General features: G+C 43.7%; 1 protein-coding gene across 1 annotated transcript in view; it reads right to left on the reverse strand.

Annotated features, from left to right (window-relative positions):
- Positions 1-17,344, reverse strand: part of LOC140385421 (retinol dehydrogenase 10-like) — a 100,482-nt gene that overhangs the window by 43,082 nt on the left and 40,056 nt on the right. The window contains exon 2 of the mRNA XM_072467554.1: positions 1,072-1,170. Within this exon, the coding sequence (XP_072323655.1) occupies positions 1,072-1,170 (99 nt within the window). The remainder of the gene's footprint in view (positions 1-1,071; positions 1,171-17,344) is intronic.

Below are 17,344 nucleotides of genomic sequence, written 5' to 3' on the forward strand. Positions count from 1 at the left end.
GAATCTGGGGGCAAAGAACTTAATAGCTGCTCCAATATTTAGTTCATGAGGAATCGGAGGGCAAAGAATTTAATAGCTCCTATTAACCACAAAGGTCTGAAGTGTTCCATGAGAATGCGTGAGAGAGAGAGAGAGAGAACACGAATGAAATGAGCACAAGACAGTATGCATGCAAAAGAGCTTGCTGTCCTCACTTATGGTCATTGTCAGCTTTTCTTCTGCTTGGCTGAGCAAATTGGTCTTAATTGGAGCATGGTGGCACAACATTAATGGACTGGAGTACAGCAAATATAAACCAGGGAACAGCTGACCAGCTGCAAAAGCAAATGGGGCCCCAATGCTAGGGAGGGGGGGGGGGGGGGGGGGGGGGAGAAAGGGGATCAAAAATGACAATGCAAGAGATGATTGGGGCATTAAGTACAGTGGACAGTGTTATCAGTTCAGTAATTATAAATTAGAGAAATATTGCTTGCCAAACCAGTTTCAAAAAAATTCAGCAGGAAACACAGGGTGGGGAAGGAAAGAAATATACTTGAATCAAGGTGTACAGTTTCGGTGTTGAACACTATGCAACTCAGGAATGTTCAACCTTTAGGGTGGGGCGAATACAAATTTCAAAGCTGGTAACAGAGTTGCATATAGTTGTACAAAAGACCCAGGAGGGAGAGTCAGTACAAAATGCTTCAAATTATCTTTTCCCTTTCACTGCTGCCATCACACAGATCTTTTGGTCCTCAAAGCCATCCAGAGGTTAAAAACAGGTATACGCACGTTGCATAATGCGGAGCAACAATATTTTAAGTTGTTAAATGCCAAGATTAGCTACTTGTACAATTCTAGTAATAAACCGTATACTGGACTATAAAATGTAGTTTTATGCTGAAACAAAGTTATATTCTGAGACATCAAGGCATGATACATTTGATTTGAGCCCAAAACATATGGGTTTAGGCAACGATTCCTTAGAATTAAAATACTTAACAAGGCATTGCCCATTTCTCAAATAGGAAAATTTTAAAAAAAATTAAAAGGAACATTTCTCCAGAACAATAGTTTAAAAAAGGTACTAACCTCAACACCAGCAGTGCTGAACAACCCTAGGGAACTTGCCACTGTCACAATATGTCCATGGTTCATTTCCAACATCTTGGGAAGAAATGCCTTTGCAGTCTAATTAAGGAAACCCAAAATAATTTTGTTTAAGTACACAGAATCACGAACTGCAAAGATTCCCAGCAAAAAAAAAAGTTCAACCCGAAGAGTCCCTTTAAAGCTTAGAATGGCACAGTAAACGCAAGAACGGGTGATTCAAATGACAGTTATTCCAGACAAAAGAAAATAGCTGCTCAAATCTTAGTGCAATTTATCTGACAAAGCAAATCATTCACGAGTTATGTCCAAAAAGTAAAATAAGTTTACCAAACAAAAAGAAATATTTCTGTTAAACCAAGTTTCAATACCATCTGCATGGGAAGGAGACAATGGGGTTCAGCCACCCCTCCTTAAGATAGAGGCTGTGATTGAGTAACGGCATTATGCGGATCAGGGGTGCACCAGGTGAATAGCGAGCGAGTGCAAAACACAGATTTTGCGATTCATCTAGCCCACTCCCAATAGAGTTCTGGATCTTGCCCAAAAATGGCAAGAACATTGAAAAGCATGCAAATTAGGGTCAATGTCATTAATGAGATTAAAATTGAATGCAGCAGCCTCCCGGGATTTTAACTGACGCCCCAGCAGGGCATTACATGGGTGTTGTTTAGTACTCAGTTTCAAAAATGTGAACCTGACGCAATGGCTTTGGCATGCAGTTCAAGAGCATTGGGGAGGGGAGAGGGGGTTTGCTGAAGGACGAGGGTCTTTGTGCCTGGGAGGCCTTCAAACCACATTTAAATATTGCGGAGATCCATACAGGCTTACTGGATGGAACGGCGATAAGGTGGGAAGTCATGGTAAGGATGGGGGAATTTGTGGGTCCCGGGTTGGAAGCCTTAACTGTTTGTTGGTCTCCTTCTCAAATAAAACAGTTTGCTGGTGTGGATCCAGCAGAGCCTGTCCTCGCTCGGCTTGTGGCAGCCAAGGCAGTACCAACACAGGTTGGAGGTGGCACCCCATGGGCAGAGGGCCACCTCACACCCTGAAGTCCTCGCTGCCCATCAGGCTGAGGCAGCCAGAAGAAGAGGCCAGTGACAGCTCCAGTATACAGGGGGATGTTGGTCATTCCATAAGCTATGGACACCATATACCGCAGAACACTCATATCTGCCAAGTCCTTGCAGATATGGCAGCCCATGGAGGAGGACATATGCTCCCCATGACCATAAAAGACATTGCAGCCCACATGTATTCCAGGGCTCAAGTGGGGACCTGCAAGGCATATCCCAATCATCAGCCCATAGGTGCATCCAGAAGGTGACAGATGCTCAGCATCAGGCCATATCAAATTTGACCTGGACCAGGCCCATCAAGATGCCTGGGCTGCAGGATTTGCTGCCATCACAGGGATGGACCAGTTCCAGGGGGTGATAGATGGCACATCACCCTGCAAGTACCACAAGAGTGCACTATTTTAACAGTAAGGGGTTCCACTCCCTAAATGTTCAGATAGCGTGTGCCCACTGCCTCAATTATGCACGTGTGCCCTGCATCCTGGGAGCTTGCAGGAGCGAGATGATAACTCGCCGTGAGGAATGCTCTGGTGCTCCTCAGTTTCTGCCAAAGTCGGTCTTTCTGCTGACAATGCTCACACCCATCCTCCGAACAGGGTCTGCCTGGGGGCTTTTGATCCGGAGGGCAAGCCTGCTGCGAAGATCAACATGACAGAGGCTTCACATGTAGGAGAGGGGACATATCCAAGTGAACATTTTATGTGACAGATTTCCATTCCTCCTAGCTACATAGTGACTTTACCAGTGCCCACTGTGCTCCTCCTGCTTCTTAATCCTCCATGATTGAAGTGTGGCCCCATGATGCACATCAGAGGCAGAGGCAGCCTGTGGTTTTCCTCACCCTGTGGCCTTGGTCTGGTGTCCCCTGCCGACTTACTGGCGTCACTGTGCCAGCCTGTTCTGCCCTCATCGAGAAGCGACTCGGAAGAACGGGAGACCTTAGTTGTTTCCTTGGTGGCAGGCCCCGACTTGGCCTCCAGTGCTTCCCCTCCCGAATCTCACTGTTCTGTCTCATCATCTGCATCAGCTCTGGGAGAACGTGTTCAAAGGCTCGGTATCTGGCTGGGACCCAGCTGAGTCCCGAGATCCAGCAGATCTGACAGCTGTCTCTCTTGGATGTTCCTACCTCCAACTGATGTGCATCAGCAACTGTGTGGTGCTCACCAGATTGTGCCCCAGAACCTGTGCACTAATGTCACCCACCAAGGAGTCTCTGCGCTGGTGGAAGGTGCAGATGATAGCTGTGACACCTCGCTGTATCCTTTTGAGGTGTGGTCTTGGGTGGCAGAGGGGGAGGGGTTACAACTCCAGATGGCGCAACCTCATAAGATGGTGATCCTGGGAGAGAGTGGACATATGGTCAGAGAGAGGGAAGGATAATTTTGCCTTACATTAGCAATGCACTGGAGACAGGTTCTGGTCGAAGGAGCAGTGGATCCTTCCTCTCTGGTGCAGACCTTGTCGTTAGTGACTGCTCTCTTTCGGGCAACCCCACAATTGCCAGGGCCGGTTTCTCATTTGGGGGGGTACTCGTGTCTTGGATTCCTCTCGCCATCTTGGCCCATTCCCATTAATTATGGGACATCTTCTCCTGCAGGGACAAAGAGGGCATTGTGAGCTTCACGCTTGATGGGCCAGGGGGAATTTATAGCAGTGGCATGTGTGGTCACCACACCTGGATATGGGGTTGTGCTGGTGGGTACCAGGGGGTTTTAAGGAGCTTGAAGATCAGATATGGAAGGGGGAAGAGTAGTCAGTGGATTGGAGAGGGGGCAGGCAGCACTGATGACAGATGCCAGGAGAGCAGGTAACGCGTAGCTCATTGGAGGTAGTTAAGTCTTCCTCTGACATTAATGGTCCTCCTAGTCATGCTGCCTGCAATGATAGCTGGTGCTACACAAGTGGCATGGCTGACCCTGCTGCTAGTACTCTAGCCCCCTCATCAGGGGTGGGGGAAGAGAACAGGGTAACCAGTCTCAGTCGTGAAGCCTCGAGGAGGGCATCCTCAAAGCAAGGAGCACTCGTGAGCCATGCTGGTGTGTTGACTGAGTGAGTGGCAAGTAAGTATTGAGAAGCAGCGCCCTGGTTAGCGCCAAGCAGCTAAAGCACAAGTTGGCAAGTCAGGCAGCAAGGGAGCCAGTATATGTCAAGAATCTTGTGGGTGCCCATTTTTGGCACTAAGTGCTGTTGAATATAGGCTGAAATCTCACCAACACTGCAGTCATGAAACTCACTGCCCAAATCCAGACTTGTCTGCTGACTGGTGCCCAGAGAAAAAATGATTAGTAAGGAAGCACTATGCACATCAATGCCTGGGACCAATGCCCCCAGTTGGAAATTTACTAGCGTGGGTAGAGGACGGTTTAAAACTAAATCAGCAGCATATTCAAAGCAGAAAGGAGAAATGTGTATAAAAGCAATGTGTGTTGGATATCACCAGAGAAGGAAGGAATATCATTTCAGTTAGGAGAAGCAGACCAAGAAGGGCTACAAAGAATAGATGCACATACATAGTACAGTATGATGAATATGGTTAGTGAGCTACAAGTGCAAACAACCATATTTGAAGGTGTAAAGGCAATAACAGACACGCATCCTTACCATTTATAAGCAAAGTGCTCAGGAAAAATAGGGAAGGGGAACTAGGGCAACCGGATTGTTGAGCTGGAATCAGAAGTGACGGTTGGTGGCAGCAGAGGACCCAAAAGGAAAAACACACAAGGACCAGGCGAAGGAGGCACTGGAATCTTTGGATAGTGAGATGGAATCCCACAGATTGAGTGGCCCAGGTGCTGGGAAACCCGGTGAGAGAGACAGCTACCATGGAGCAGTTAGTGAGTTTCCAGTTACAGGACAAGGGAGCAGTTCTTGAAGTGGGCCAAAGAAAATCAGGATGCCGGTGGGAAGGTAGCAGCATTCGGATTTATCAGGGATGTTGGGGTAGAGCTTGCAACGAGATGCGTGGCCTTTAATAAGGGAACACCAGCATTGTACAACAGTGTGGTGTACCCAATGAGATGCAGTCATGCACAATTCAAAGGATCTCTTTTCAAGCTGGCACAGGAGACAGTGCCTTTTGTTGGACTGAGTGGGACAATTTTAATATTTTTGTTTATGTTTGGTTAACTGGGATTTATTGTTCTCTATTGGTGCATGCATTGTTGGGGCAAGGAAGTAATGAGAATATTATATGGCCCAAGATGGAAGGTTGCAAAGTGTAGAAGATCATTTCTTTATTCATTGGGTGTGGACCCTGGTGGGGGGGGGGGCTAACTCGCCATTAGAACAGGAGTGAGGTGGGGCGTGGCTGTGGAACCTTTTGATGAGCCTAGAAGGTTTGAATGGTTGTGGGGGGGGGGGGGGGGGGGGGGGGGGGAGAGAAAGAAGATGGCAAGGAGAACAGTTTGCTGGCAAGTTTCTAGTTTAGGGGAAGGGTAGATTGCAGACAGTGACAAAGGAATTTTTCTTTGTCTTTATCTTATTAAAGTCAACAAAGAAAGGATCTGGTTTCTGGCAGCACGTGTTAACAGATCAGGGAAGTGGGTAGGTTAGTCACTGGGGCACTGGAAGGTTAGTTAGTGGCGTTGGTGAATGTGTATGCCCCAAATTGGGACAAAGTAATGTTCATGAGGAAATTGTTGGTCGCAATAATATCAGACTTGAATCCAAAACTAGACCAGACCAGACTAAACCAAAGTATTTGGCTCCTTCGGGGGTAGAGATTGTACTGTTGCCGTTGATGAAGGGGATAGGGGAGGGTGCGGATCGATGGTGGTTTATGCACAGTGGGGTAATAAGGTCTTTACTTCCTGGGACAAGGTGGCTTCCATAGAGGCTATTCAGATCAGAAACTCGGGTGGCAGGCTGGTGTCTGCACATTACTGTGAAAATCCCCTAGTTGTCACATTCCGGCACCTCTTTGGGTACAGAGGGAGAATTCAGAATGTCCAATTTCCCCAGCAGCAAGTCTTTTGGGTCTTCGGGGATACAACCGGAGCACCGAGGAAACCCATGCAGACAGTGAGAACGTGCAGACTCTGCACAGAGTGACCCAAGCCAGGAATCAAACCTGGGACTCTGGTGCTGTGAAGCAACAGTGCTAAACATTGTGCTAAGGAGCCAAGTTAGGGACCATTTTGGATGAAGAGGTGTGGAGAGAGGCCCTTCGGAGGGTGAATGCCATGTCCTGGTGCACAAGACTTGGTTTAATCCAACTCAGTAATTTATAGGGTTTCTTTGCAGTAGTGGAGGGTTTCGTTGCAGGGGTGCTGTGCAGGTCATGCGCACATGCTCTGGTCTCATCGCAAGCTTGTTGGCTTTTGGGTCGCCTTTAGCACAATGCCAGCGATTCTGAAAATTGAGCTGGAGCCCTGTCCTTGTGACCATATTTGGGGCATCAGTCTCACTGGAACTGCAGACAGGCTCAGGGGCTGATGTTCTAGTCTTCATCTCACTGCCCAGAGTCTACTGGGTTGGAGGTCAGCTTCTCCAGCCAGTGCCTCGGTATGGCTGGGAGACTAGAGTTCCTGTACCTTGAGAAAGTAAAGTACACAGAGGGGAGCAACGAGAGGTTTTAAGCCAGAGATGGCAGCCGTTTGTGTATTTTGTTTATTGTGTATTTCAAGGGGCTGGTCACAGTTAGTTATCAGTGCAGAGAGGGCATGGGGTACGTGTGCTTTATTCGGTTCTGTATTAGGTATAAAATGAAAAATTTGAATAATACATTGTTGGTCGAGATCAGAGGTAGAAATGTAACTGAAGTAGGAGATTATGCATTTTAACAGGGAGGTGTAATGCACAGACTTACTGGCACAGTGTGCAAGGACAAAAGAACTTGAGGATTGAGGCAGATGGACCTCTGAAGGTAGATAGATATATGGAGAGAATAGTTATCAAAGCATATGGGATTCATAAACAAATAAGGTAGTGTCCAAACAAAGGGACATGCACACTTTAGAAAACTGCATAGATCTCAACAAACTAGAGATGTTGCATAGTGGGTCCAGAGATTTACCAGAGTTGTTCCAGGGATGAAGGAATTTAGCTAGAGGATTAGCTAGGCTGGTTTGCCTTGGAGCAAAGAGAGGTTGAAGAGACATCAGATAGGTGTGCAAGATAAGACAGGTTTGGATAAAAGGTAGACAAACAAAATCTGTACCCATTAGTTGATCGTACAAGTAGGGGACTCAATTTAAAAGGTTAAGCAAGCAATGCAAGGGAGATTACATGTGGTAGGACCTGTTGCCCATGAGGATGATGGAAACAGAGGAACAATCATTGAGAAAATAAACTTGCAAGGCCAGGGTGATAGAATGAAAGTGAAAGGATTGCTCTGCAGAGCTGGGATAAGGAAGCCAAATGACCCTCTCCCATGTGATAATGACACCCCAAAAACTACACTTAAAAAAAGGTGACACAATCTTGCACAATGTATCTTTTAAACCAACAAGAGATCGAAGCAAGTGAACATATGGAGTAGCTTGATTAGATGGGCAAGTGGATATTGGGTTCTGAAAACCTACATAATGTTAGTGCCATAATATACAAGACTAGAGCATTATTTCCACCTAAAATGTATGTATTTTGGCTGTTTACATAGTAATTTGTCCATTTGGTAGATTAATTTAATCTATGCCTTAGTGAGCAATACATCGGTCATAACAGTTATTAATTAATTCACATCCCCAATGATTGGAACTGAACTTTATAGAACATGCACATAATCCTGAATATTAGGCATGTTATAGCCAACCATATGCTGAAAGACAATAACTTTGCTTAATATTGGTTGGTAATATTGAAAAACAAAATGAAGGCCACATAGATGCACCAATGTTCATTTGCTCCAACTTGAGAATCCAAAATGATGCAATACCAGTTTCAATTATACTACTCGAACAGAGGGGAAAGTGAATACACAAGCTACCATCCAGGTTAGCATACAAGTCTGACCGTTGAGCCTCATTCTTGCGAAAGCAACGGTTAGCTTATACACAAGTTCAAAAGTGAAGCACCTGTATGGGTGTGGATGGTTGCCATTTTCAAATGGCATCTGCTTCGGACAAAATGGTTGCAGTTCAATTTTACCTGCTTAATCCCTTATCCACAGTTAAAGAGGAGCAAAATATGCATGTGGGGAGAAAAATTGAGGCTACTTTCACGAGTACAGCACATTGTGACTGATGACTGACAAGGGTGTCACCTTGTACACACAGGTGACTATTTTGAGCCAAAAATAGGGTTTAAGCCAGAAATTTGTAATGTAGCTAAACATAATTTTAGGCAAGAAGGACCAGAGGGAAGCATTGTGGTAGTGTACATTGCAGGAGATTTAAACATTCCTCATTAGATATGGGGAGGTTAGTTTGAGAGACTCCTGATAAAAAAAAAATGTACTGAATGGATGCAAGTACATTTTTAGCATCAACTGATTATAAAACACTACATTAAATTGGACTCAATGTTGTTAGTAACTGTTGATAGTTCTTCTTGATAGTTAGCTTAAAAGCTTGGGTATTTCCACAATTTTTGTACTGTTGCCAAGAATTGGATTAAGTGGCTGAGCTAAGAAAAAGAGCCAATATTCCAGTTTCCCTGCAAGAACAAGGGATGGGTGGGTGCAGGCAGAGGAAGCAATGATTAGACAAATCAGAAATCCCGTAAAATAAAAATATAACAATCCCTGGCATTATATCAGCAAAAAATGACAGATTCTGTTGCAGTATTTATCTTTCCCCCATTACATCTACAGGCATTAAATAGCATCTTCTATTAAGGGGTAGCTATGTCTCAAGTACATCAAGTAGCTTGCTAAATAGTGATAAAGAGTTTTATTTCCAATATAGTTTGAGTATATAGACCAATTCAGCAAGATTACACAATCTGAAGTGAAAAATCGTAATTCTTATGCCCGAGTTTGCTTTCTCAATATACAAGAACTGCCCAAGGTGATTGGCAGCCTCACATCCCCATCTCCTCTCTCCCCTCCCCCCCCCCCCCTCCAGCTTTCTAGCCAACAGAAGGCAGATAGAAGAGAACGAATCATAGATCTCAGCTGTAGAACAGAGACTAAAATAAGTGAGGAGAATCATAGTCACACCCACTCTTCATTTGTACATACCTGCATTTCCTTGTAGAAGGCATTGGATGACAGGGTCAAGAATAAGTAAAAATTCTCAAAACTTTTAAAAAAAAAAAAAGAGGAAGGATGGAGTTTGACTTCCAATTTTTATTTTTAAAAATTTAGAGTACCCAATTCTTTCCCCCCCCCCCCCCAATTAAGGGGCAATTTAGCTTGGCCAATTAACCTACCCTGCACCTCTTTCTGGGTTGTGGGAGTGAGACCTACTCAGACATGGGGAGTATGTGCAAACTCCACACGGACAGTGACCTGGGGCCAGGATCGAACCCAGGTCCTTGGAGCCATGAGGCAGCAGTGCTAACCACTGTGCCACCCTTAAACTTCCAATATTCCACCTCCCGTCAATAGTTTAGTCCTGGTCAGGCTATATTGTTCAGCCAAAAACACAATTGGCTGCAACACACTTGCCTCCACTTATTTCAACCATCTCTAAAAACTTTTCAACACTCCTTTCCAGGAATCCCATCTTCTGCCAGGATAAGCTTATATTCAGCTGCTCAAATACAAAGGTCTCAATTGTAAGCCTTCTATTGCTATGCTTCACTTCACCGGTTTGAAATCTTAACACAAACTTCCATATTAACCGATTCTAGTGCATTTACATTGCTCACTACCCCCTAAAATTACCATTTAATCTGTGCAATGCTTTCATCCAGGCTCCTATTCCCCCTAAAATTACCATCTAATCTGTGCAATGCTTTCATCCAGACTCCTATTATAAAAAGTTTATAGCTTTTATTCTATTATGGTATTTTCCCCAGACAAAGACCTCAACTTGTTCATTGTAGACTAAGATACTCACACCAGCTAGATTTGAAATAGAATTCAGCAACTGAGTGTCCTTAATGCGGAGGTTTTAAAATAATGTATTCAATTAAGTTTGTAACTTCCAAAATATCCCCATTGGCAGAGCAAAAATGGAAAAGTCAAGGCACCTTTGGAAGATGTTTATAATGCTTCAACTTCTCTAGAGGAAAAAGCTATTCAAAGATGTTAGACAGCACCAGGTTGCTGTTCTGGGCTTACCACAAGGCAGTTTATTGGTGAAATAGGATCGCTTTTATTTAGAAATCCATATTTAAAAAGCAATTCACATTTACATGTAAAACAAAAGTATAACACCAAGTGGTGCTACATTTGGTGGCAAAGGCACACAAATGTCAGAAGATTGAGTAGCACTTGGCACTAAAAGTAAACAGGGTATAAAGACAAATTAGCACAAAAATAGGAATTATTTTCCCTTCACAAACCGGTGACAAAGACCATGTGCATTCACCACCGAAGTCTCCAGTTCATACATTTGATTTGCCATGATTCAGTGTTACAAAAAATATGACAACTAGAGATAATTTAAGTGGGTAAATGAGTAAACATGGTTTCTGGCTAATATTCAGTGATCCCATCTGGATAGTGCAAAGGCAAGTGCAGTTTCAGATCAGGACACACCTAGGCTTAGCTGGCTGTTCAGCTGTGCTGATATCATATTGCACAAAGAATACCTTGAAGGGCTGTGGAAATATACTAACTTAGCAGCACAAATTAAAACCAATAGTACTGAATGCATAATTTGGTCAGACCATAAATTCAGGGAAGGTTGGTGGGGCATACGGGGGAAAAAAGCTGGTCAGATTCGATAGCACAGGTGTCCTCAAACAAAAGAAATACTAACCAGGTCATAGCCCAAAAGTGTCAAATTTATTGGAATACCCAAACGATGCTCAAAGTGAAAGAGCCTAAAGGATTCATTATGAAGGCTGTCTCATTGCATAAAACAGGACAATGAGACTGTGGGAAATAATGTACTGCTCCAAGAGCTTTGTTTTTCACATTTCTGACAAACAGTGGATCACACCGACAAGTGAATTATTAATCTATGAAGTGACTATCCACAGTTCTGACCATCATCTATTATGGAACTGGTTAGACTCAACCAACCATTCAAATCCCACAAGGGATACAGCAAACAATAATAAGCAGCAGATTTTGCATCAATTGTGCACACATTTTAAATAAACAATGTCCAGATTTTCACTGCCAGGTTAGGTGTAGAGACGGGAGAATGCCTAATCTCTGCTTGGGCTTCCAATTTTTGGACTGTGGGGGGCAGGCTACCTTGAATGTAGTGAGTAATTAGAGGTGGAAGGGGAATTTTAATAAGGATAAGGCAGTATCTGGCCAATGTTGACTGGGAGTACACTGTTGAAGTAAATGGCAAAGGGGAGTCCAAGGGGTTCCTAAGAAAGACATTTATTCAGCATAACAGCAATATTTACACAGCACCCCGTTACGTATCTCAGGGTCCTCACTCCTGCCAGTCAGAGGGTGCATAAGACTTGGGCAAGAATGAATGGGTTCTTCCAGGGAGTGGCAGACGAGTAAGAGAAGTGTGAGCGAGGACCAGCAAACCACACATGTTCTGGGGCTGCGAGAAGCTAGAGATACTGGGCAGGAGTGTTGGCGGCACTAACGAGGATTGTGGGGGAGGAGGTTGGGTCAGACCCTTTGGTGGAGATACTCGGGATATCAGAGTAGCCGGAGCTGATGGAAGGGAGGAAAGCCGATGTCAGGAATTTTGCCTCTGGCTGCTCGGCAAAGGATCTTACTTGGAATGGCCGCTGGGGGTGATGGCCTGGCTGGGAGACGTGTGACTTTGTCTGGAAAAGATTAAATATGAACGGAGGGATTCAGCAGAGGGCTGAGGCAAGGTGAGGAATGTTAGTGGCCATATTTGAGGAGTTGTTTGTCACGCAGGGGGAAATGGGGAAAATATTTGTACAAATTGCATAACTGAGTTGGGGTGTATGTTCTCAGACTGTTTATGTTTTGTAAGGGCATGCAGGCTAGATGGATTGACCATGATCAGTATGAAGGGTTACAGCAATAGGGTGGGGGACTGGGCCATGGGCGAATGCTATTATTTCACAGGGTCGGTGCAGAATGGCCTCCTTCTGCACTGTAGGGATTCTATGGAAATGATGGACTGCACTTCTAGTACCATCAAAGCCAGTTAGCCTAACATCTGTCATTGAGAAAATGCTAATCCAAAATTAAAGGTAGCAGCAGGTTAGAAACTCAAACAGTTGCCTCTTGAACTTCTTGGAGATGTATAAAAGGGAACCAGTAGGTGGTATTTGGATTTCCAAGAAAGTTGCCACATTACTGTGCAAGAGCTCATGGTTTAGAGTACTATAATTGACCAATCATTTATCCATGCTAAGAGAAAACAGTTGAATAAATGGAAACTGTAAACAGCAGGATGCTAAAGAGTTCAGAGTCATGGTCTCAACTATTTGCAATCCATGTTTCACAAGTTGGATGAAGGGACTGTGTATTCTAGGCAAATCTGTGAAAGGAAAGCAAGCAAGGACAGCTAAGGGAGTGGGCAAAGGTTTGGCAGGTGGTGCACAATGTGGGAAAATGAGATTACCCACTTTAGTAAGAAATAGAAAAGTAAATAGTTAATTTAAGGGAGACTGCAGAATGCTGCAGTAGAGGGATCCAGGCATCTTTGTACCTAACTTTACCCACACATGGAAAGTAGGGAAGTCCTGCTAGAACTGTAGAGGACATTGGTGATTTGACAACACTTAGATTTGATCACACCCAAGTACTGTTACATTTTGGTCTCCTCATTTGAGGGGTATACTTGCACTAGAGGCAGCTCACTTTGTCTTTTTCCATTCTACCAAAACCCTTACCATTAAAAAAATTCCCATCTTCTTTGCTCCAGTAGAACCAATCTCAATACCTCACCACCTCTTTGCATACCAATCTCAATATCTCACCACCTCTTTGTATATATGTATCTAACAATCAGATTTCAGTGCCCCATACCAAAACGTCAAAATATATATTTGCTGACTATAATTCTAATAACCAGTGGGCACAGTGTCAATCCTGGGGCAAATCATTGTCCACCGTCTCCAATTTCTTCCTTTAGGCCAAGTGGTAGAGTGAGCTAAATGCATACCTGGTTTGCCTACTTAACCCAACACAGATTGGAATAGAAATCCTTACGATCTCAATTACCACTAAACCAAGAGAATAAAGTGTCATAGGACTAGGTGCTCAAATGCACCAGGTTTGATAGTGTTGGATGCCCAAGTTTTTTTTTCAAAATTCTATATCTGGCAACAACCCTCTGGTTTTCCCACTATCTTGCCATCTTCAGAAGTTGAGTTTAATTGTACTGTTTCTATTTACTGATGAAATTGCTTTTGAAAGGACCATTGCATTAACAGAAAGGAAACAGGAAGAAGATTTGAACAACTAGCAGGAACGTATAAATTGAAGCCAATTTACTGGATGAATGTCACCTTAGGGCCCTCCAAAACACCAGCATGTGTCAAACCAAACAAGTTCAGAGGCATGGGTACTTGAACAATTGTTCATCACAGTGTAGCCTTCAGTTTCTGCTTATGGCAGATTAGTCAAGTATATAGAGGCTTTATTTTGCTCGCTTGTGTAGCCACGTAAAATGGCTGCTTCCCGATTAATTTGGCCAAAACCAGATTTAAAATGGCTAACCGTAAAGGCTGCTGGGAAAAGCAGGTAACATGACAGAAACGGACAGCTGCAGACAGAGTAGTATATTCGGCTCTGGGGAAGCTGGCCCAGATCGATACTCAGGGCTATTAACAGCCCATCCACCCAGACATCTGCAGTTTAATCAGCTATCCCCAGGAACAATTGCAACATTAGCAATTGAATACCGGGCCAGACCAGTCAGCACCTGCAGTGGCCGAAACAAAGGCAGGTGAACGACCACCCCCCGATCAGGGAATCGCCTCGCAATTGGACGTATCGAACCCAGTGATTGGGAACAAGTCCAATCACTTGGGACTCAGGGTCAAGCGCCACCCGGGAGGCGGGAAGCCCCTGGGCCCTATAAAGGTGAGGGGCCAAGTTCAGATCTCTCTCTCCCTTCTTCGCCTGCTCGAGACCTCTGCAAGAACAGCAACCGTAAGTTTGAATCCAGCGATCGCTATCCGATAAAGACTCCTAGCCATCGACCTGTAGCAGCCTTTTGAATCCCGCGGGCCAGATCCAATTGGATAAGCCATTAGTTTCCCTGACCTGGTGGGCTCGTCCTAAAGTTAAGTATTGGCCAGTAGTGATAGGTTTATTATATAGATAGTAGTATTATTGTGTAAACATTTACTGTTGTATATAATAAATTGATTTCAATCTTACTAAGCAGTGTGCTGACTTATTAATCATAACTCGAGCTTGAACTACGTGGCGGTATCAGAAAGATACCTGGCGACTCGTGAGCAAAGATGACGTAATCAGAGCTAATAAACTAAGGCTAAAAAGAGCAACAGTTGTAGCTAGTAATTAATTTCCTGTTGCCTTTTTAACAGGAAGAATAGAGGTAGGTTTTAGGAAACCAAGCTGATCACAGCTGTAGTGTCATCCCACATTAGTGCAATGAGGCAGCTGAAATAACGTTTAAACAGCCCTCATTTTCAAAAAGCCACCTGGATTTCATTAGTCAAAATCCTCATCCTCGTACTCCCAGTAACACCAAAGCCCGTCATATTAGGATTATCAGAAATTCTATTTATAGTTCAGTGCACTTTTATTTCTGTGCTGGTAAAACAAGTCCATTAGGCAGCCATGAATATACTCATGAGATTTTTGTTTTGAGTACAAACTGTGGTGATATAAATCACTGTAAACACACAAGGGGTTAATGCAAATACACTAGGACACTTTAAATACGTTAATGTAAATATACTTACTAGATAAACACTAGAGGGAGCACCAGAGACATCATGACACAGACTTTCAACCAATAGGTCAGTAAGCTAGGACACGACCAAATGGGCAGTCAAGACACACCTAGAGGTGACACTACCACAAGGGGACTACCCATATAAAAGGACACGGCACACATGCTCTCTCTTTCCATAGGCGACACTCAAGACACAGGAACAGATCAGGGAAGCATCACATGGATTACAGCAGACTGGTTAGTTAGTTGAGTTACTATAGTCAGATTAGCAATGGAGTCGAACTCAAGTAGAATAGTTAACGGTTCAATAAATCTGATATTGAAACAACGCCTTTGTTTGGTGTATACTTGAATCAGTTAATTGCATCGTGTGCAATCAGTGTTACCCCAGGGTGAACAACACGACAAACCATAACCAATATTCTAGTATACGGTCAGACCAACACTATGCAGCAACAGTTCCACACATCCCTTATTAGGCAGGAGAACTCTTCGGCTTATAAGCAGAGAATGGCAAGGCAGTTGGTTTCACCCCAAATGAGCATGGCTGAACAGGAGCTAGCCAAGTTTCAAAATCCTTCTGGGTGGAGCAGCAAGAAATATTGTACATTCAGAGTTGTATCAAAATGTTTTGGGTCAGCAAGTACTTGTTGTAAATTTGCAAAGGATTTTATATTTATTACATGGTCAATTTGAAAAATATTTCAATCCTAAAATTGTATCAAAAATATTTGTATCTGTATATTGAGATTGAAATGCTTTTAGAAATATGGTGGTGATGGGCATTTGTTATCCTATGTAGCCAATGAGTTCTTCTACTTTCTAAATTTTAATCTAATTATTACCTCAACGGCCATCATATATCACAGGTCCGACAAGTTGAAACTGGTTAGCAACGTGAAGCTAGTTTGCTTCTCATTCACATCCAGAACCGTTAGGAATTGAAGTCTTGATTGTTGCAAAGGCCTGTGTGACATGTGTTTTGGTAGTGACCCCATATCTAGGATTACTTTGCACAGACCCTTTAGCAAACTATTTTTCCTGCTATGGTCTTATCCTCAACACAAGTTTAGAACGAACAGAATGGAAAGCTCAGACAATAAGCAATATCCTGTTATTGCACTTGTTAACAATGCTAAAAGGTTTGAAGTATTACAACCATTGCATTATACATTCCAAATCTAGAGCACAAAGCTTCATGAAAAACACTGCTCAGATTATCACGAAATATTTGGTGACTTTTTGAAATCCAGGATTTAAAGACACTAGTGGAATAGAAGTCAATTAAATGCAAGATATTCTGCACTCATGTTGGCATGCATGGATCACAAAATGCTTTTTACATGTGCCATACATATTAACAACTAAATCCCTTTGCCTGGCAAGCTTGATTACCCTCAGGACAGTGAGAATTTGGTGCCATCAACATTTGCATTTGCTCGGTCATTTGGCATCTTGTCAAACTGCTCCCCAAAACAAGTAACCAATTGTAAAATAACTGGGTCATCTCAGCCCACCTCCAGAAATCACTACACTTCATCCACTGGCTTTTATTTCTTAAAGTAGAGCTCAATATCTGCCAAGTTGTTCATGCATAAACTGGCCAATTACACTTTCCAATCACAAGTTATAGAACGTGCCACAAACCATAGATTGAACTACAATTTACCGAGGCATTAGTCTTTTCTGTTCTCTTTTTCGGAATGTCAGAGACTAAAAATAGATGTCTATTTTTAGGATATCCCAGTTTTATTCAAATACGTTAACATTTCAGCTTGATGATAGAGGGGATGTCTGTACCTGGAAGAGAGGTTGCCAGTATAAAGGAGTGGTTACGGACCAAGGGAGATGGTATGTTATGGTCAGCGGTTTCCTGGCTGGGGCACTAGTGGTCCTGGTTAGCATGTTCACCCGTGGGGTGGGGGGGGGGGGGGGGAGGGATTTAAACGGTGTACAGGATCCACGGATGGACAGGGTGAACCCCAAAACAGGGAAGACCTCTAACATGGCAACATGACAAAAGAACTCAGCACATTCATGGAGCAGATGGGGGCAGTGGACCATGGAAGTTCAAACACCCAGGCGAGAAGGAGTCCTCCTTTTCCAGGTACGTAATGTATACAACTGGAATTACTCATTATACATAGTGGGGAAAGGAAATCGATGCTTCCAGGGATAGCAAGAGGAGAATACTCCGTAATCTCCCACCCGGCACTCCAGGGTTTCCCTTTGTTAGGGGGCTATCCAAAATTACCCCCTGCAGTAAACACTTCAGTATGGCGATCCCCTTCGATCTCG

This window comes from Scyliorhinus torazame, chromosome 11, assembly GCF_047496885.1.
Source record: "Scyliorhinus torazame isolate Kashiwa2021f chromosome 11, sScyTor2.1, whole genome shotgun sequence".
Classification (NCBI taxonomy): Eukaryota; Metazoa; Chordata; class Chondrichthyes; order Carcharhiniformes; family Scyliorhinidae; genus Scyliorhinus; species Scyliorhinus torazame.